This window comes from Ambystoma mexicanum, chromosome 12 (assembly GCF_040938575.1).
Source record: "Ambystoma mexicanum isolate Mex_15411 chromosome 12, UKY_AmexF1_1, whole genome shotgun sequence".
NCBI lineage: Eukaryota > Metazoa > Chordata > Amphibia > Caudata > Ambystomatidae > Ambystoma > Ambystoma mexicanum.
In genome coordinates, this window is record NC_090936.1 from 249,864,401 (window position 1) to 249,887,140 (window position 22,740).

At 43.9% G+C, this 22,740-nt stretch overlaps 1 protein-coding gene across 10 annotated transcripts in view; it reads right to left on the bottom strand.

Moving 5' to 3' along the window:
• LMO3 (LIM domain only 3) overlaps positions 1 to 22,740 on the bottom strand; it is a 188,355-nt gene that overhangs the window by 161,739 nt on the left and 3,876 nt on the right. For 6 of the 10 annotated variants that reach the window (XM_069628387.1, XM_069628386.1, XM_069628389.1 and 3 more), the window contains exon 2: positions 19,228 to 19,441. In XM_069628387.1, the coding sequence (XP_069484488.1) occupies positions 19,228 to 19,433 (206 nt within the window). In that variant the 5' untranslated portion in view covers positions 19,434 to 19,441. Of the gene's footprint in view, positions 1 to 19,227; positions 19,442 to 19,736; positions 19,944 to 20,328; positions 20,420 to 21,380; positions 22,211 to 22,740 lie in introns of those variants that run through there. The other 4 variants (XM_069628385.1, XM_069628392.1, XM_069628388.1 and 1 more) reach the window with 4 other exon arrangements.

Sequence of the window (22,740 nt, forward strand, 5' to 3'; positions counted from 1 at the left end):
ACAGTGGACACTGAAATTCCTAACTGGCGTATTGGCCCTGCATTTTCCCTCCGCATTATGAGAAATTATTCCTGCTATGATATATGATGAAACAAGTAGAGCATATTTATCATAGACATAAAAGGCCGCTTACAGGAAGGCCGCTTTAATCCGTCAATACTCTGCATGCACACAAAGTCCTCTAGGAATCTTTCAAAGCGTAGATGATGCATTCTACACACCCTTCTACATCATAACCAATCTACTCAAGCCAGGTCCCATGCACAGCGAAGCCTCACACAGGTTCTTTTGCACGATGAAGAAAACTCCTCCCTAAAAAGTCTGAATACGTTCCGAGATACACGTTTCCTCCCCTTCGCCCCACAGCGCAGAGTGGAGTGTAAATGTAAATAAAAAAATAACGGAACCGAAGTGTTGAAGGGTGGCAGCATGGCGCCACAGCTGCAGGATAGGGTTAAGGATGGAGCGGGCAGATGGAATGGGGGAAAATCCTAAATCGTTTTTCCAATTTAATTCTCTTCAATCAAACAGAGGAGATTAGCAGTAACGGATAGGAAAGCTTGTGGGTGTGGATGGTGATATACGTTTTTGTGGGGGAGGGTGTCAATTATACATTTTTGATTGTCATGGCATTTCATATTGTTTCACAACATCTCAAAAGTACAACAATTCAAGTGTACAGACAATTATATTTACAGTGTCATCATCTTGACACAAAAACTAAAAATCAAACGGTGTTGGGATGGGTCCCAACATATTCTACATATGTAGCACACAAAAAGCGCCTTGAAACACTTTTGTATAGGCGCGTTATAAATGCCATATCATAAACAGGTTAGTGAATCTGCCTCTCGCACTGTATAGATATCTTGGAAATTCCATACTGTATTGGGCTTATCAGCATCATTTGTGTGAGTAATACAGCTGGGAGTAAGCACAAAATGGAGGAAGGAAGCCCTCTCTTTGGTGTCAAGGTTCCGAGAGGGATTTGGAGAAAGAAAATAAAAAAAAATAATGTGACGAATGTGCTTAGCCACCTGCTCATAATAGATCCCTCCAACAAAACGTATATTTTTTTACTGCTTTCATGCACGTTTGTTTCAGTAACTCTTTCAAGTACAATTTAGAAGAAGGCCTTACCTGCAAAATCACAACTCTGAACTATAAATGATTGCAAACAGTAGTGTGACAGTAAACATTAAAATAGTGGATCTCAGTTCCCATGAGCTCTCACTCACTTTAACCTCTGCCCAGTATCACGTGTGCAAGGCAATTCCTAACCCACATTCAGATGTGGCACTCTGAAAACGTAAGCATGCTAAAGCTTGTACCTTAAATCATGTTTTTAAAGAAAGGCCTGGATCCAGTGTTAACGTATCGAGTACTTGCACAGATACACTTTAGGCAAGCAATGTGCATGGTTCTGGAAACCCAAGATACCATAAGACATTTGATAAAACAACCATTTCTGCATCCGTCTACATTTACTGCCTGCTGATCACACATGCTTAATACCTGTATGATTCCATTAGCCCTGCCTGCAGCAATTGGGGATCCTCATTTTGAGACCAGTGGATGCTGCAATTGGGCAGCTGTGGACAGATAACACTGAGTGAATATAGTTTCTTTTTAGACCCCCAATTTAACAATGATTCTCCAAAGATAAGGTGCTAGGGCTCAAGACGCCATAGTGGAGGCGATAATCATCAAATCTTAGAAGGTGGTTTGGGGTGCCCCATAAAACACTCACCCCATGGAATGAGTTAACCAACTTTCTCTTTGTGATGAGTTAACTTCCGAGGGCACCAGTGTTCCAGGGATGAATATCGGTTTCTAAACTATCAATCGGCCCCACAACTCTAGTACACCAGAAGGAATCTGAACAGATTTGAAAACAAGCAAATTGTAAAACTTGTCAAATTTTGGTAACGTGGACGGAATGGCAGGCTATCTCTGCATGGTTGTGGATCGTTGGTTTGTTGAAACACAGCGAAAATACAATTACCCAATGATTGGACTGTCCAGTCAAGGTTGTATAATAATATCTACTTTATTATTATCATCAACACAGATAGTTCAAGTAGAAGACAAAATTCAACCCACCCTGTAAAGGAATGCAGAGGACAGAGTTTCAAAGAAGGAAAAGGGGTGTACTCTGGATACGGACAGGAAGGTAATCGGTAAAGTAATCAATCGCAATAGTTCAAGGATACTTAGTTTCAGCACAAAAGGGACAATGGGTCATACAATGTCACTAGGGGCCTTCAGAGAAGGACCTGTGGAACAGAACCACAATGTAACTTGTACTTGTAGAAGTACTTAGTGCCTGACATGGACAAGTAGCTTTCAGGGTGCTTTGCAGCTCCTGCGACAGAGTTCAAGATGGGAGACAGCTGTGGGTACCAGGCAGCAGGCAGTTGGGGGAGCACGGCTGGATGAACGGCTGCAGGCTGGCCTACACTGCAGCTCAGGTTCAGGAATTGTTATCTCTGTGCTGGTTGGCGGGTCTGAAGCACTGGTCGAGGTGCCTCGGATGGCATGAGTGTGCGGCATAACAGTCAGTAGTGCAGTCGGTTGCAGCTCGACAATGTCCTTTAAGATGGCTACTGGTTGATGTACTCCTAGCTTCTTCACTGGGCTTGTGTTGTCCTTTAAGGCGGATGGCCCAAAACTGAAGAGAGTGTTGTCCTCAATTTGGTTCAGAGATTCTCTGGCACTTCCCACCTAGGAACCTTGCCTGCAAAGCCTAGAAGGGCACGCTCTGTGCTGGTTCTGGAGCTGCTGGAGGATCTTGCTTTCCCTCCCCCTACCCCCAATTGGAAATCCTGGCCTACCTTCACTGGTGGAAGCTGTGCCTTTACCTTCAGCCAGGGTCCAAATGAGTTCTTCTCATTACTCCTTCAGATGATCTGCCCAAAAGAGGGGTTCAGCCCTCAAAGCCAAAAGACCACGGTGATGGTTTAGGCGAAGCCTACCTTGATGAACCAATCCTGGGTCCCCAGCAACAATCTCCTCTATGCACGAGGACATAACCAAAGTGCTTTGAAACAGAAAAAGGGGTTAAAACATGTAATACTAAGTCCCAACCATTCTCATGTTGGTTGTGAATCAAAGGGTCCCTCTAGTTAATTGAGCTCTCTGTTGTTCCTGATTAAAGCTGCAGGTCACCCTCGAAGCTGCAGCAAGAACAGATTTTGTCTCCATCAACCCACATACTTTCACCTTCTGAATGAGGTCCCCCTGCTGGGGTTGCCTACTGTAAATACGTAGTCCTAGACCTGACTGGTCACTGCCTGACCCCCCCCCCCAAAGGAGACAGGTTTCCTCTCTACTTTGTTAACCTCTAGCAGTCAGGCCCCATGTGGACCTGTTTGAAGTATACTCTATTAGTATGTTAATTATGTTAATTGATGCCATCATCTGCAGAGGGTAAACAAATTTTGATAATTAGGCTGGCCATTAGCAGAAGGAAGGTTTTGGCCCTCCACGTTCTGAGATGCATAGTGCACTCCACCGGTCAGATGGCAAGTAAACAGGACAGGGAGGCCTATGCCTGTAGGCTGTGTCCGCCCAGAGTACACAGGCCTATGTGCATGCCATTCGGTGAGAATAGGAAAATGTGTACGGATTAGCCCCACACATTTTCTAGGGGTTGATCTCCCATCATTCAATTTCATATAAAATGGCATAAAAGCCCAGGCGAGCGCACACCCACTGTGCGGATGCTCGAATTCCTCACACTCATTACCACACCAGAAGAGAATCATTCATCTCTCACAGTGTATACAGCAATAAACTGCCCAGCTCCTACAGTTTAAGAAATGTTGTACACCTTGCGCAGTACAATCACTTGCAAAAAGGGCAGGACCTCTGAACTTGAACTTCCTTGAAAGACACTGAATAGTCACACCCATTAGATTACAATAAACTCTCTTGCAACTGTGTAATTATGTGTGGGCTACATCAGGGGTGGGAAGAGCAGGGGACTAGAGTAAAACATTATCACATTTCATAATACAATGGGGAAGAGACTGCACACTGTTCTCTGGAAGGGACTTCTAATCCCACGTGCAGCTCCTCTGCATAGGAGTTACAACACGCAGTACTAATCATGGCAACCTAACCTTGGTGTGTGAACTCCTTTTTACCACGTCTGGGCCATGAAACTCCACATGCAACAAATCTCTTAATTACCAGACTAGAAGAGAAAAACATTGCTTTTTACATCCCAAAGCACAATATATACTGATGCAGCATGCCTGTGTCCTGGGTATAGTAAACAATGAGGCCACCGTATTGAACGTAGGCATGGTGTGTAGACAATGTTAGAGACATAATGTAGTTTATTAACTATGTTTCTGTTTTTCGCATAAAAGAATTAGGTGTCTGAAGATTGAAAAATGGTAGCAAATTGTCTCGGATGTTGAAATATACCAAGGATTTCAGTTGCGTGCGTACAGGACCTTTAATACGGCAGTGATTGAGACATACCACAAATGAAATATTGGGTCTACTGGTAATGTTCCAAAATACATTTACTTTAAACTAGTGCATTGTCAGAAGATCCTTAAGGCAGAATTGTTCAGATTTCAGACCTCAAACGTAGTTTCATACCTTGATGGAACTTTCATCCATCACGCCCCATGGCTTGAGAAACTGGCCAGGAGATGAACGACAGAATACGCAGACGCCTTACGGACAACACCCTAATAAAATGGCACAACCCTAAAGAGCAACCCAAGCTGAGGTCAGAGACAATACTGGCGGTAGTGGAAGAAGGTTCCAGTTAAAACTCAGAAATGACTCATTACCAGCTTATTCCTTGCTTAATTTCTGTTGCAGCATTTTTATTTTTTGTGGCTCTGATCATATGCAGAACAAACCCAAAGTCCCGACGATCAAGCATTTTCTCCCAGTGGCCCAATATAATAACTTTTCTATTTACCAGTCACCAACCACACAATGTCCACCGTCCAGGGCATTCGCCGAAGCAGTCCCCATTACATCAACTGTATTACTCATCTATGCCTGTACACCCCTTGTCTGCTTTAACTTTCTGTATATATATTCTAAGTTGTCTTGAAATGCGCCGAGTTACCTCAGGGTCTGGAATGCTTTAACTAACACTAACACACACACACACACTAACACACACACACACACTAACACACACACACCCCCCCCCCCCAAAAGAAGAAACCGCTGCACCTCAAAAGGAATCCTAGTCACATTAATCTGACCGTGGCCTGCATTTGCCTTAAGAAAGCTCACGAAACAGACCTCTAGAACAATTCAGCTACAAAATTACCATTGGAGAGAAGCAATTTATAAAGAGTAAATGGGCAACATGATAACTTTTGGTGAACTCCCGACTTTGTCGAACTCAAACCATAATCTGATCTAGCCAGCTCGGAAATCACCAAAAGCAAAAAACAGTTCATGTACGTCAATAGAAGTGTTGCATAGTTGGGCTACTCTCATCCATCTATCAAAATCCTATGAACAATCCAGACAAAAAGCTTACATTGGAAAATCCCCCCTCTAGAAAAACCCATGCTAGAGAAAGAACAGTGCGTCAACTCTTCGATCACTAGCCAGCTGGACAGGAACCATATTTGTGATTGTTAAATCCGACGAGTGAAAAATAATTGCTAAAATTAAGGACTAGGGTGAACTCGCACGTTTCTGATGCTGGCTGGTTTTCCAATACGAGCCGAGTGGAGCCGGATGATATTTTGTTCTAAACCACAGAAAACACAAAATGCCCTGGTCCTTAAAGTATGGGCTTCAATTACACTGAAGTAGCCGTGCTCCATGTTGGTGCTATTCCAGATGCATTGCTTCTCTTTGTTGAGTAGTTTTGTGCAAGTAATAGTAGATTGTTCACATGACATTGGCATAGCCAGATCAAAAAAGCCTTCAGCTTTGTTGAAAGTTATTGGTTTTCATCATGTACAGTCAACTATGTTACAGTTTATATGACGTTTAAAGTTGGGAGTCAAAACAGACATTCTTTTAAAAATTCAAATATAAAGGCAACTTGACACATGCAATGCATTTGGTTTGATTTATACACTAGCTGATATACCCAGCATTGCCCAGGCTTTCCTTACCTGTAACTGCAACATTTTTTTGCAGAGTGGCGAAACTGTGTGGAATTGTATAGGGAACATACGCAAAGCCACACATTTCCAATATAGATGGCCATTCCATTATGCACCCACAAAAGTTCAATTGCTTAATTTGATATTGCTCTAAAACGTCAACATATGCAAATTTAGTCGATCAAATGCATTTGGTCATTGACTTGTGTTTTTCAAAACACCTTTCCTAATTTTTCTGTGCGATTACTTTGTTCAGAGGCTGCACCAAGCATGTGCAGAGGCTCAATGGCTAAACACAAACCCTCGCACAGACCGTTTTTCAAGGAGAAAAAAAAAACTAGGTTGTTTAAGCTCTCATGGACTGCCATTAGACTAGGCACTCAGTTAAAGTTCCACTAGGTAGGCAATATTTCAGTCAGACTTTGCCATGTTTGTATGACAACAATGTGTTTAAGGGCAGGCAATGGCTTTGTACTTAAGGACCGTGGCCTCATTAAATCTTTGAGCAGACGGCAGAAATCAATGTTTGATTTCACCTTAAGAGAACTAGTATGGCTGACATTGCACACAATCAGATTCTGAAATCGTACATGTCTGGTACTGTGGCAGAGACTCAACACATGAAAACAAGTCCACATGAAATACTGCACAATCCCTTGTAAGTATACTCTACTAGCTGTACCCAGCTTATCAAACACTGATCTAGCATCACTGGCATGGTCCAACTCAATCGGTGTCTCAGTCTCCCTCACTGGGCAAGAGTCCCATTCTTGGGCATACGTTTAATAAATTAAAACCAGCCTTGCCGAGCAACCCTCCGAAATAATAGTTTATTTTGAAATAGCGCGTGTGGGCGGGAGGAAGGAGGGTGCTGGGTTTATAGGTAAAAGTAGGAGTGACATGATACCACCATTGTACATGGTCTCATTTGTAATGATCACTTCGGTTTTAGTCTTAATATTGTTACACTAGTCACAATGGAGTAAAACAATCAAAGCTTAGAATAACCAAATAATTGCCTTCTGATAAGAAGGTCATCACTGGAAGAGGATGTCCGTACACTTCAGTTTTACCCTTTCAAAATAACACCATGAGAAAAAGTAGACAAATAGCAGCATTGAAGATTGCTGGCTGCTTGCATTCAAAGAGCATTTGCGCAACACAAGAATGACCACAGATGTTAATATTTTACAAACACCTCTGAGAAGCGTTATAGGCTTGAAAATTCACAACACATTTCCTGACATTAAAGCGTTTGCAAATGTATATATGCATTTACCCGGACAGTACCAGATTGAGGACAAAAACGGCTGTGGCGTCCCTTACTTCAATGAATGACAGAGGACTCAACTAAATTAGAATGCCAGAGGCTGTGCACATGCCCATATACCCTTACATATTTAGATAATACGATGCAAGACAATGAAAATTGCTGTGCAACAGATTTTAGAAACATCCATTTCAGAGATAAATAAACCCTAACCAAAAAGCATACACACGAATATAAAAGTGAATGTTTATTCTATTGCAAAAGCATTTGAGATTTTGCAACAATGGACACCTTTACTTAAATGCATATTATATAAGAAAAATACTACTGCACAAGCTAGACGTTTTAAAGGAAATATGAAAAGCAGAGAAAGACAGTTCTCAGCTGTAGGTGGATTAAGCCATCGTAGGGACCTTTAGTTGTACCCCATTTGGTGAATCAGTTAAAAACCAGACCCACAGCCAGATTAACAAAATGGGGACAGCAGAAACGTGAAATACGCATCAGAATTTTTGCTATGCAACCAGAACGTAAAGTTACTGTACATAAAAGTCCTCCACCACAAGGAAGGTTGTTGCGCAGAAACTAGTGAGTTTGCAAAAGATTCTGTTCACTCGTTTCTCTCCACCCAACAATGCAGATTTCTTGGAGTAGGTGTAGTCCCGCTACCACAGGGCTTGAAGGCTTGAAGACACTACTTGTCGTTCCTACCTGTAGTGAAGAATGCAAAGAAGCCAAAGGCACCACGAGTGGGGCATAATGGTTGGCAAGGTAGGTAGCCTACATTAGTTGGCCATACACTGACAGTTTAGGAGCCAGTTTCAATAGCAACCTAGGGTGCAAGGTATCATCTGAAACACGTGTTACTATCCAGCTCAAAGCAAACCGCTTCATGTTACGAATATGACGATCTTTTTTCCTAGACTTGCAACTTACAGAATTGAAAGGCACATGGATGGTTTTGTAAAAAGGCACAGTTAGTATGGAATGTACTCTGAAGAGGTATGTCCAAGTTACTACCAATAACTTCCATGTGGCTCATTTAGTCTCTTTCGGGGAGTAACTCGGCTACTCATCACAGACCAACCCCTCTTCTGACCATCCACTCATCTGCATAAAACAGAAAGTACACCCAAATATGTACATTGTGGCATTTATGCTCGGTAAAAAAAAAATAAAAAAAGTTATATAAGTGCATAGTTCCGTTTCTAATATCGTTGTTGAGCTTCCAGATAGAAAAACAAACCCACAAAGCAAAGAAAATAACACCACACAATAACACGGTTCCGTGCAATGTTCCTGCAAAAATGTCGATGTTTTTTGCAGAGACATTATTAAATTGAAAATGCTGTTTGTTTTACAAGGCGTGCAGGGGACATCCCCGCAACCCGTCCCCATACATGTCACCAATGGCTTTTATGGCTTTTCCCAGCGACATTACATATGGGGACATGATTACCAGATACCAAAACTAAACCTGGCCCCAAAGGGAGTTCCTTCTTACAAGTGAAGTGGAGGGTCATCACAAACGGACATGGATTCATCAATAAGAATAAGTGGGAGATGGGTATGGTACATTTTTCATTTTTAACAGCATTTAAAAACATTTTAAAATTGGTTGCAACACAAGCGCCAACACACAAAAATAAAATACGAAATAAACTGGATGGTGCGACTAATCCCCTTGCTTTGCAAACCAGCCACCTTTCATTCCCCGCCTCCCCTTCATCCTGCAACTGCTACCATGGCTTTTTTCTTGAATGAAGCAAAGTGAGGGCCCAGCTGAAACGCTAACCTTTGGGTAGTATGCGCTATTCGGGTTTGAAAGCACACAGGACCCAACTAAATGGTTTACATCTCTGCCACACACTACGAGCCAAAACGAATGCAACATACCACCTAATCAGAAATGTTCGAGGGAGAAAGACTGAACATTATTTTTTCGAAATAATCTTCGGTCTTTTCTCCCCTGAACATTACTGACTTGCCCAAATCCCTACCCACACCCGCTACTTACCTTACATTCCGTCTCGCTGTTCCCCTTGGAACACCCGTTCCCTTTCAATTCAGTGATTGGGAACCGGCGCCGCAGGGTCCTTTCTTTTTTCTTCTCAGGACAGCTGCGGGGGTGTCCTGTGCAACTCCCACTCACAATATAGTGAGCAAGGGGACGGGGGACACCTCCACAGACCCCAGCACCGAATGCGTGATTAGTTCGAACTTTTCGACCATCAGATTTTTCAAATAGCCCTAATTCGGTCATTTTGGACAAAACCACTCCCCCCCCACCCCCCAATGTAAAATGTTTTCCAATAAAACAAAAACGTAACCACGGGCAAATAAGTGAGTGAAACCAGGTGGTGTCCATCATTTAGATGTATTCCAATGCAGTCAATACAACTATCATTTGTTGTGACGACCGTTAGTTATCCCCCAACAGAGCTGAAAGTGGAACTTTGAAGAAAATGTACAGTCATTCATAAGAGTTGATCAGATCTGTATTATAGGATGATAAAATACAAGCATTTGAATATTTAATTGCAATGTAACTGTGTCAAACTAATGTGAAAACGCAGCAGTTATTTCTTCCACCCCCACTTCTGCACAACCAAACCACGATGCGTTGGTCCTTCTCCCCTGCTCTTCTTTTTAGTCTGTGCCAGGAGAGTGGGTCGTCCATTTGCTTCTTCATTACTGTCAAATAGTTATAGCAAACATCTCATGTTTTAATTTGTCCAAAATAGATGGGGCCTGGCACACATTTGGTAATCGTATAATACTGGAGGGAAAGGACACCGTTCAGCTAACACCAAACATGACTGCCTGACAAGGAGTGCCACGTTAGTCTAGAAAGTGACAGGGGTGGGAGAAATGATCCAGTTTAGGACCACCATGGCCAAGGCCGCTGCTAAATGAAAATCGCACGCTATTGCATTCTAAAGAGCTTCTCTTGGGTTGATGAGGAAATCTATACATAAAAATAAAATACAACTACATTATTTATTTAAAACACCACTGCCCTATAGACAGACAATGTTCTACATGGAACCACAAATCAAGCCGTTTAGCAAATGTGCATACCCAAGATGCATTGCTGTATGGGTCTGATCTGGAGATGAACTTCCATTGATGAGTACCAAGTGGGGTTGCGTTGCTTTGGTCTTATAAGCCGACATGGCCCATTCTCACGCTCTACATAAGAAACTGAGAAATTATTGTTTTTATTCCACAGAACCATTATTGTAGAAGGGGCTTGCTCAATCTGAGCCACCAACTGACCAGAGCAGCATAAAATTGCTATGTTAGTTGCAAGTTGCTAGTTGGTGCAGACATTAGAAGTTTTAGCACCAAAACTTCGATAGGATTAGAACAGTTAACTGGCGTTTTCAGAAAACTAGATTACGTTCTGTGCTGAAGTATATTCATGGACTCCATGCATGGCATCAGTGAATAACGGCAGCAAAAACACGCCAATGGTCTTCAGCCGTCATTGCGTTGACGGTATCTCTGCTTCTCTTGCAAAAACCTCAGAGTCAAACTGTACTCATGAGCTGGGCTGTAAAAGGAACCTTTAATACCACGTGGTCCACAACCGCAGTCTTTATATATGCGTATGGGATTTAAAAAGCACAAATCTAGCTGGAAAGCCACGGAGTGCTCTACATAGGCACTGGTGTCCATCCACGGGCTATTAAGTGCTGCCAGATTCAGCCTTGGGATCTGCAGGTTGGGAACAGCCATTACTCACTTGTACTCTCACCTTGCCATGGTTTACCATCAAGTGCAGTTGCATTCAACTCTTCTATGCCTGGTGCCACCACATTAAGTTGTTACTGCTTTTGTAGGTCAGATGCATCGGGCACCAGACTATGCTTCATTAGACCTTTCGTATTTTAAAAAGGGCTCAGAGGCAGGGCTCTGCTTGGGCGGAACATGCGCAACTAGGCAGCAAATGCCTCGTTATGCACAACAGGCCGAGAACGAAAAGTCACGGGGTGCGGTCACAATCACGCGACTCATACAAGAGCCACTGAGAAGCAGGGGTCTGCATGGGGAGAATGGTAACTCCCGATCAAGTCCTGCCTACCAAATGCCAACCGCTGTGGGGCACAAGAGACAAGCCAAAGTTAGGGTCAGGGCACAATGCTCATGCTCTCAGCCTTGGCAAGGGAATGAGGCAGTGAAACAAGGGAGCAGATTCTGCTGAGAACTTCCTTGTGCTGTCCACCTCATTAGCTTCTGATCGACAACGCACGTGACCGCAGGAGCTTACACTACCGTCTATTTACACACCTACTCAGAAGGCAACTGAAGGAGAAGTCTGGAATGTCAGTAGGTGGAAAACCAGCCCCTCTTTCCTGTTCACCTCCCCAGCAAGTGCCCCTCCCCCAAAAGCATATAGGCATCAGAAATGTGAGCATGGGTGGTATATCTCAGAGGCAGGCATCGACTACGAAAGTCATCAATGACTGATGCAATGAACCAGCAATGTCCACTGCACCAGTGAAGGGCTCTGTACTACTAGTTGGCAATAAACATACATTTAGTTCTACTTAGTTTGAGAATTTCTTATTTCCCCCCCATCCTTTTATTTAAACACCAAAAGAGTGGTTTTCTCTTTAGCCTCATCAGTCCCATGCCTGGGGTAAAACGAGAAGATGCTGCACAAAAACAAATACTTCAACTTTTAATGAAGTGGGGGAAATTACTTCTACTTGGCATTAGATGAAGATGCACTATTTCCCCACCTGGAGTTATCCATCAAAAAACTGAAAATACCATCTAGGAACAGTGCAAACTCCAGCAGACGCTGAAGATCTAGTGTAATCTGGAATTTTACTTTGAAAGCTGGGACTCAATCTAGCCAAAATCGCGGAACAGAACAAGGTGTCAAGAGAGAAATCCTTGCATCGACCTTTGCCCCACTTATGCAGGAGCTCACAATTTCCATATAGGTGAAAAGAAAAGGATTGTACGAGTGAAAATGAAGTTCACCACAATCGGTGCCCTTATGGAACACGTGTTAAGGCACAACAACAACAAAAAACTGTTTCTTCCACTGATATGAGGGATTCCTTTTACCCTCACCCCGGTATCACATGTTTATTTGCAGCTTCAGGTCAGAATTCTCCCGCTTCTTGGCAATCTAATAATAGTTGGCAGTTCCCCCAATAGGACTCAATTTGACAACATTTTAAGTTTTAACTGTCACACGTAGGTTCAAACTTGGGTTGTGCGTATGTCGGAGGCCAGCAAGTACATTAAAATGCAGAGATGCAGCAAATTCATTTCATTGGAAAAAGTCAGCTGGGACTTCAACCTCTGGGATTGCATGCATGTCTCTGCAATACATGTATTGATCGTCTGAAACGTAGAGCAATTTCAAGATTGCAAAGCGCAACACAAAAAAAAAAATATATATAATAAATTCTCATTTCCCGATTTCAGGCAGTATGCTAAAAGTTTGCCCTGGAATACGGATCCGTAGCAAGATACCATCACTCATGTTAGCCATATAGAAGACAACCGAGGTAGCGATCGTGTAATCAATATTGCTCAATGGCTCTGGGCATAGAAATAGTTACTTTGATGCGAATCGTTTTGGAAACCAAGTTCAGCAGCAGCTACAGGCATCCCTCAACAAACTAACCAGTACAACTGGCACTGGACACTCTCTTGCAAAGTGCATCGAGGGATGAAATAACTCCACCCACGAGAGCAAGGTTACAGCAGAAGTCTGCGGTGAAGCGAGCAGAGGACTAGTCTTTCCCCTCGAGTCCTCACCGAGTGCGGAAAAGAAAGACGACAACTACAGCGTCGGCAGCTCTACGGAAGCAGGTCACATTAAGAAAAACAAGCAGTTACCAAGCCAATAAATGTGGCTTTTGTACTGAACTATTTCTGGGCACATACGCACAGGGTAGGTGGGCACGTTGAGATAAAACCTTAGCAAACAGCGACCTTCCGAGATGCAGCGTTACTGTGGGACCAGAGAGTGACAGTAGGTCACCAAATCCTCCCATTCCAGGAACTCAGACACCAGCCTGCGCAAGAGACGGACAGAGTGCAAGAGAAGACTAGACTCCCCACCCCACAAGTAGAGGACCCCATCAAGAGGGTAAAAACTATTGGCACAATATGTTGGCACTGATCATAGTTAATGGTCCAGGAACTACATTTTGCATCGAAAGCCTACCAAGGAGCCATTTCAAAGGTGTGCCGCCCCTTCAACATGAAGTCTCACTACACACATGTGCTGCAAATCCTTGCAGCAGGGGGGCAAGTTACTAGCCAGTCATGAAAAAAGTAACTCACCACCTCACTTATATACATACACATTTCTGACTTGCCAAGAGTTAAACAACAGTAGCCAATGGCTAGTGTTGAGGGCAAATTTTGCACCATGCTTTCAGACACTGTTGCCTTTGATCCAATTGGTCTGCAGAAACGGAGACATTGCAATGGGTAATTTCTTTTCTACCTCGGATCCAAATTTAAACGGGATCAGAGCTGGATATGTGCCCATGTGCAGTAGAGTAAAAAGACATGACTCTTTAGTCTGAAATTAATAATAAAAAAAAGGCATAGGTGTTGAGGTATAGGTGTTTTGCAGGGAGGGCAACTTACACAAGCCGATAATTCACAGAATGCTTCGTATCCCCAGCACAAAACAATGCCTTTACTCAGGAAAGTAAGACAATGTGTGTATCGAGAAGGTGGGGGGGTATAAACAATAACTTCATTAAATTTGAAAAAGTATGAATCATTGAAAACCAAAATAAGAACATGCAAAGGGGCATCTCAGGGACTTAAGTGAACGAAATATCACAAGTGAGTGCATGGAATAGACCTGCATTTAATTTGCAGTATCAAGGGTATTAGAATAATTGTTAATTTTCACAAAAGCTATTAAACAAACATTCTTAGTAGCTTCAGCAATACCGGTCAAACATATGCGTGCACTGAATTAAGAAGGGGAAAGAAAGCCGCTCTACGAAGCCGGGTTAGGGTCTATGCCACAATATCATCGATTACGTTTTATCAGTCAATAACCTAGCATGTGATAATGGATTGACTTTCTGTCATTGATCCATAAAAGAAACCTGTATCTTTGCACATACGGGTCAATTAAAGCCACACACGGAGGATAAGTTCAAGTGGTCATATGATGAACCCCAGGAGGACCAGTCACCTGTAAATGAAACACCCACGAATAGATGCGGCCCTCCACTTCAGTGAGTTAGACTAACTTGTGTCACTTTTGATTCGATACCCCCCATTCCTCCATCCAACTGATGTCCGTCTACTTGACTGTGGTCTGGGGTCACTAGCTACCATGGCTATGCTATGGATTGCTACGGTGACATTTTATTTTAAGACATTCACTGCTGTAGGTAGATGTGCAACCAAGTCAATTTCATATGGAAAGGTTTTTGGCCTCAAATTACAAAATTCCTAATAAAAACAAAAACATTTTTTAAAACAATCACAAATACAACTAATTATAAAAGTTATTTTCTCTGCCAGGGCATCATAGGACATAAAAATAGCATCAATATCCGTGTCAATGAACAGCGATTGTATCCATTTAGTAACTGCACAGTGTTCACAGATGGTCCAAGATACAAAGTCCCTGCATTTACCTTTTTACACAGCCAATCTTTTGCTCAGGCACTCCAAAGAGTTGGCTGGGCTGTCTCAGATAACATTTGCATGCCTAGGGTTTGCAGTGGTTACAAAATAAAAACCCCACCCAACAATGCTGGCCTCCACACTGCAAGAGCTTCCAGATCAAACATAGGGGGCCATCACACAACCACGCTTCAGCTTATTCTTTTACTTCATTTCAATGTACAGGAACCCACCATCACTACAAAACGCTTGTTATGAGATTTCATACATTACTTGCTAGATCTGCATTCTGCCAGCCCCACTGCCTACCATTACATGTGCATGCTACAGATGCAGTCACATTCCCTCCAACTGGACCCCATCTAATCATCCCAATGGATTAGATCTCAGTGTTCCTTTCCTATTCCGGCTAAGCCCTGTGAGCCATTATGAATTCCATGATCTTCTTATAGAATGGAGTCTTTTCTCCATTAGGATTTGCCATTCTGAATTCAACCACTTTAAAAGATTCCGGCAATAAAACACACCAACTGATTTAGTTTTAAAACACCGAAATCGATAAAGTTTGGGACACATAGTTATTCCATATTTATACAGCACCTGATCTTGTATGAACTGTGGCATATTGAGACTGCCAGAGTGTCGCCAGACGTTAGTCTGTGGAAAGGAAGAAGCGGTTTGGGGAGGAGGGAATTGAAAAAGGGAGAATTACCAAAAGCAGAGGAAAAGCAATTAGGATGCATTGGAATGGATATGGTTGTTGGAAGTATGGATGAGTCTTTCATTGGTAATCATGAGAGAACAGCTCTGTTTTATTGTGATGATAATATCTAGAACCGATGAATGGTGGTACTAGGAGGTAGTTAGATGGCAAGTGGCACTTTTCAGAAGGAAAAAAAAAAAAGGGGATTGATTTCCATACATTCCATGGACTTGAAAAATTGGTGGACTGCAGCCAGCAAGTAGATCAACGCTGGCAACAGTGCCCAGAAACTAGTCAGAGATTAGCACAACAACAAGTAAAGTATTATATTCAAAAGGGAGTGGACACAGACGATACCAAAGGGCCACAAACCATGGAGGGGGCCAGAATCTAGGACATCAAAAATGTCTTGAGCAACCAAAGACACCAAAAAAGCATCACAACATTGCAATAGGTCAACATGTAGCTTAAAACACACCCCACAACAATAAGTACAGTGAAAGGAAAGACCAACAACAAAACCTATTAAAATAAAACGGATTGATCATCCGTAAGATTCAATGAATAGCTGTTTGCCATCACACATAGGATAAATTGCTGTTCTGCTCACTCCTTCCGAAACAGAAGCCTTGTTTGTCCACCCACCTTCACGCATTTTTCTCTCCTTGCTTACTCCCCCCCCCCCCCCACCCCCCACACACACTTAATCTTGGTGTCATTTTCGACCCTTCTGTCTTTTTCCTCTCATTTCTTCTGTGGGTCGTCCCTGTTAATTTCATCTTCACAATGGTTATAGTCTCATATTGCTCCCATCTTTTGCTTGGTCTACACCTACTTATTCCTTCGTTCCCACGTAGCAGAAATACACATTCAGATCATACTCATCTGACTCCATAGTCTCAAATGTCTCATTTATTCCTACTGTTACCAGTTTCTAGAGACATCACATGAATAAAATACATTATATATTTAACGTGTTCATGTTAAAAACATCCCATTACCCTAATTTCACTTCATCTCTTAGTTGCTCCTAACCCCCATGTCCTCAGATTGCTGCTCCTTCTCTTATTCTAAAACTTTTGAATGATCTCCCACACTACTTTCCTCTGCTTACCTGAAACATTTTCTTCTTCGTATTCAACCGATTGCTGAAAATTGATTGTTTAATTTTGTAGAGTGCTTTGGCAAAAGAGCTTTATAAAGTCAAATAAATTGAGAGAGTAGTGATCTGAATTAAGATCACCAACTTATGTCTAGTTCTGACATTTGCCAACGGACAAGGCAAAGAGTGTAGGTTTGAGGGTTCGTATACGTTCTTACTCACTTTCTAACAGGGATGGCACAAGGCAGTTTTAACATACCTGCATCTTTATCTAAGAGCAATCATTTTTCTACTGACCAAAGAAATACCATTTTAAATGAAACCATGATGGTTCTTAGGATGAAGAAGGAAGCAAGCGGACGGTCCCTAGTACTCAATTTCTCATCAGAACGGGTGAAATCTTATCCCAATTATGGCACAGGAGGGTGGAAACAGTCATGACCCTCTAATATAATTCAAAGACATGTGGATGATGGTCAAGTCATTTGGTTTTGCTAATTTCTTTAAAGTGAACTAGTCAGGCCTGGTGCGCACAATGTAGTAACCTCACTGTTGATTTGGCATTTGGATTGCTTTGCCTTTTATTTTTTAAAGACAACTTTATCATGGAAGACTTAATTTAGGCTTTGTCAACACACCCAACTCCGAAAATAAGACATTATATTATAGCACCTTCTGGCCCGTGTGATATATCAGTCTCAAAAGTTGCTATATTGAAAGCCCTTGAAATAAAAGAACCCAAAAACCTTGAATGTTCTTTAGTGGACAACTAAACAAATGGCAGTGGAAAAACCGACTGTGCTCCTCTTGGGATTGGCCAATCGCTTGTGTGCACGATTCTTGCATGCAACGACCCAAGTACTTGACTCGTCTCATTCAAGTTATAGTTAAGATCATAAATAAAATAAGAAATGCAATGGTATCAAGGTTAAGTTAACCGCCATCAGTAAACTCAAAAGACATTCACCAGATTATCGACAGACCACCAACCTATGCCATAGAGGCATCAAGGTAAACCAACCGATGCCGGTGACCGGTCAATACAAAACTAGTTCAAATTAAACACTGCAAAGCATTTCCAAAGAAAATAGATGGCATTGGTTAGTTCACTGAACATTAAAGTTCTTTGAAACAGAACTCTACACGATACAATGTCGTAATAGATCATTTCCCCCATACCCACAACCTCAAATATTTTGTTATGATGCCGGAAACAGAACCCCACTTCAGCTCTACCAGGCCTTGGTTCTCAGACTACAGTAGGATCGACCTGGAGGGAAAGGTGACAGGAGATTGAAATGCACTCCATAGGAGTGTTTGTAAGCAATAGGTCTGCTGCTCGAAGGCGCATAGCCCATCCACACTTGATAACTAGGCGCGTAGCAACCTCCCTTGCTCCACAGAAAAAGGCACAGACACTCAGAACATAATGGATTGATAGTATGCAGTAAGGTGTCGGAGAGAGCGATGGGCAGGGGGAATCAACTATGGTTGGAACGCACCTTCATACAAGTTGAAGCTCAATAACAAGAAATGGAGCGTCCAACTTTTTACTGGCTCCATGTGAGATTTAAGTGACGCATGCCATTTGTTTTGAGATGACAAGAACGATGCTGTAAAGTAATTTTCACTCAGTTGTATAATAGTATGTACTATTGTGGGTACTGGATATAAATTGAGAATTTCCACCATACCATGAAGCACAATACACGCAGCATTTCTTGCGTTGCTTAGGTTTCTGTGATGCTGAGTAAACTACCCCTCACCCTCTAGACCGTCACAGGTGCTAGAAATTCAACATTTGAGGTTTCATTTGCAGACCCCAAGTGATGTGCATAATACCAATCAGGCAACTTGCAAGTCTTGGCATAGGCTGTGCACTACAGTATAACATGCACAACCAACAGAACACCCAAGAACATTACATAGAATATTAAAGATGCCCCGCTGCATATGTGGTGAAATTAGGGGTTTTATTGCAACATTCTGAAAATAAAATATGTATAAAGACTTTTGAAATGTGTGCTGGGGCACAAAACTAAAATCCTACATACACGTCTGACAAGATGTTTATTTTGTTTAAGATTAGTGAAACCAGGGTTGGGGCACCCTGAAATAAACCCGATCACTATTAAATCCTAGATGAATTGAGACCAAGTGCAACCTGAATACTATACATAGCAACACAAGCAGAAATTACCCTACTTTGACAAACAAAGACATGTCAAAAGGCAACAGTGAAATGAAACACTACACCTCAAGCTCAATTAAAGGTTCAGGATACACTGCTTTACATCATAGGAAGTGTATGGGGCACGAAAAAGCTATTTTGGCCCTTCCGTCCAGCGCTCCTATGAGCCCTTAGAAAAGCAGTGCCGCAGAAGCACTGCCGGGATGCAAACGCATAGCGTCCTACCTTAGGTAATCTCGGCGACAGAGGATGAGGTTGGCTTTGGTGTAGAGGGTGGATCCCACCTCCCCCAGGCGGCAGTCGCAACAGGCACACTTCAGGCAGTCCTCATGCCAGTATTTGTCCAGCGCCTTCAGTAGATACCGGTCCTTGATCTTACGGTTGCAGCCAGCACAACCTTTCGGCTTGGTGTCAGGCTGGACTGATAGCATTTGTATACCTAAAATACACAACAACATTGAGAGCCATCAGCATGAGTCCAACAAAATACACAAGCCATTCGAGCACAAGAGTTGGTGGCATGTTTCTAGGGTGCCTTATGCGTTCATTTTGTTCAAGGTGGTCTTGGAAAAGGGCAAAAATAAGGAAGGCAAACGATTACAATCAAGGCAGCTGACAGTGACCAAGAAGAGGCATGGTTGTGCGCAATGATCTGAGGTATTCCTGGGAACAACCAAACACGGGATGGGCAGCATCTGTACGGATTCTCACAAATTTCCCAGGCGGGAATGTACCTTGCAATGCACTCGGTGGTGTGGTGGCATGAACCATGCGGTGCTAGGCTTGGGAGAGGGTGGCGGTGGGATGAGTGAAGCAAGACACACTCAGCGGTGTGGTGGGGGAGCAAGGTACACCGGCAGATAACGGCTAGGGTGAGAGAGCAAGGCAGGTGGTGAAGGGGAGAGTAGGGAAGACACACACTCATGGGAGAGCATGGGTCTATAGTGCTTTGCTGGAGATATGCAGGCACACAAGCTGTGCTGGGAAGCAAGGTAGGCACAGAGAGGTGGGGGACAATGTGCATTGGAAGGCAGGGCTGGGGTGTGCATATTGTGCTATGGGGCGGACACTTCTTCAAGACTAAGCACACAGACACACACACCACGCACGGACAGTGATGCATACTCGATTTTACTAGATAGCCATAGAACGTAGAGTTATTTATTTAAGTGCCTTCGGTGAAACAAACGTGAGAAGACGGGCTCTTCGTATGATTGCGACGCACAAGTACAACAGCAATGGAGACTGTTAGGACAAAGTAGAATGCTCCTAGCCAGGAGATCGGGTTCCCAATAATCACTCTGAAAATATACTCCAGTGCCTCACCATATACACAAACGCCACCGTTGAAACGGAAAGGAGAACGGTGAACAGAAGAAACTCATTCCTGCCACAAACCCGCCTCTCTTCCAAGTGATGTGACAGTTTGGGAGAAATCATAATTAAAAACAGCACACATAATAGCCGGCACGGCGTGCTGCGCGGAAATAGGAAGAGCCATTGCATTTCAACTCTGGTGAGCTTTTAATTGCCTGGATCGCATTGTGCGCCGGCCTAACGCTCGATTGCCTCCATTATGCGCTCTTGTTCTGCGCCATTCATCCGAGCAGCCTCGGCTTCAATAGTTAACACAACACAAAGTAACCGCAACTGCAGAACTGCCAGCATAAATATACACTGCCACACAACGACCGGCCCTTGCCGCGCGGGGTTTTGTAATCACCCCCGGGACGCTACAATGGCAAAACTTCCCCACGAGTTGCGAAATTGTACCAGACTAAGGGTGGGAAAGACAATAGACGTAGTTTGAAAACAAAAAGGGGGTGGGTGGGCAGAGGGGCACGTCTCGGGCTAAGGCTCCCACTATTGCAGGCTGAAAGAGGAAAATGCGGCCAACATGCTCATTGATTTGCCGAGGGGGAGCAAACAAAGGCACCCCCCCTCACACACTTTTAAACCTGCACTGGGCCTAAAAGCTCATTTCTCGCAGCTCAATGGCCCACGACACCCCTGCAGGCTGCTGCCGCCCTCCTCGGGGACGCGCGTGCAAATGGGGGTGCTTAGGCCTCAGAGGCTGAAAATTGCTTCTTAAAAAAAGACACCCCCCCTTTATAGAGCACGAGCTGGGAACCAATTTGCTTCCCCGTTTCTCCCGCGCAGCTGCAAGGCTGGGAGATACTGACATTTCTCCACTCTTATCAGTTTAATTACAGTTACCATGGCAGCAAAGTGCTAGTGCTTGGCAAAGGCCAACAAGAGATTTGCAAGACTGAGTTCAATTCTGATGCAGCTCACATGCATAAAAAAAAAATATATATATATATATATATATATATATATATATAAAAATACATAAACACGGAGAGCAACACACCAACCTGCTCTGCCTCGCCCTCAAGACATGACAAGAACCGAGCGCGTTTGTTGCAAATTACAGCCAGCGAAAACAACTAGTTAAAACATCAGGGTTCCAAAGCGTTGCCAGACATCGTTGCAGTCCTCTCGGGAGAGAAGGGTTGACGGCAAAGGCAACACACGTCGGGAATCGACACAAGCACCGACCTAGCGCCCCTAACAACATGCACGAGACTGGTGTCACTTGGAAGAGCGGCTACATTAGCGCGAAGACTCACCAAAACTTTTCTCGTTTTGCTGCATGGGTTGGTCTGGGGGTGGCTGGGATTCCCGGGGTAGCTCGGCCGGTGAGACACGACAGGAGGGTCCCCGGATAGCGAGAGATTCCCGGAGACTAGGCAGCAACGCCGCACTAAGCCGAGATGGGATGGGTCCAGAAAAGGCCGGGTTGCAATCGGATCTGGAGGCTCGGTGGGATCAATGGGTCGGAGAAGTGGGGGTGGGGGCAAGGTTCAATCGACCCCGGCCGGGTGCCTGGCAGCAACACAAAAAAAGAATGGTCCAGCGATGGCCCGGCCGCTTGCTAGGAAAGATGCCTGGGCAGGAGAACGCGAGCGGAGGGTCCCCGGCTTCTCGGATGGCGCCTGGTTGCTAAATGGGGGCGCGTTCCTGCTTCAGTCCGCGGGGAATGCTCCCAGCTGGCGGCTCGAGGCGAAGTGGAGTCGCGGGAGGCTGCACCCGTTGTGTCGGTCGAGTGGGGCGATGAACAGCTGTATGCAGACACACCGAGCCTGGCTATTGTTCAGACTGACAGCCTGAGCCGAGCTGAGCGCAGCAGCGTGTCACCCCCCGGTCCCCACACACACACGCGCGCGCACACACACACACACACACACGCACAGACCCGCGCATGTGGCAGCAGCAGTGTGCAAATTATGGCGAAATGACAAAGCCACATGCTTCCCTAACTCGCCTGTAATCCTATAATCCCAGTGGTCTCTTTCAGATGGCTGCTAACAAATGGATTTGATTAAACTGTCACATGCAGCCTTAGCACACCACATCATGCTCAATAGGAAACAAAAAGGGGGGCACGAGTAGGACTTGGATTTTATATCAGGGCAGATAGTGCCCAATGCCAGGGTGGAGACAAAGTGGTGCATTTTAAAATAAGCACTGGGCTGCTTGTTGGCAGCGATTTCTAACTAGGTTTGAAAACCGAGGTTGTTGTGAAAAGGCATCTATACCACCTGTGTGTGGATGGATGCCAGAATTCATTTAAAACGTCAAAACTACAGTAAGCGCACACAGGATTGCCTGCGATGAAACTCGCCATAATCAGGGAGGCGGATTGGCTAAATGCCGCTGTTGTTACCGTGTACA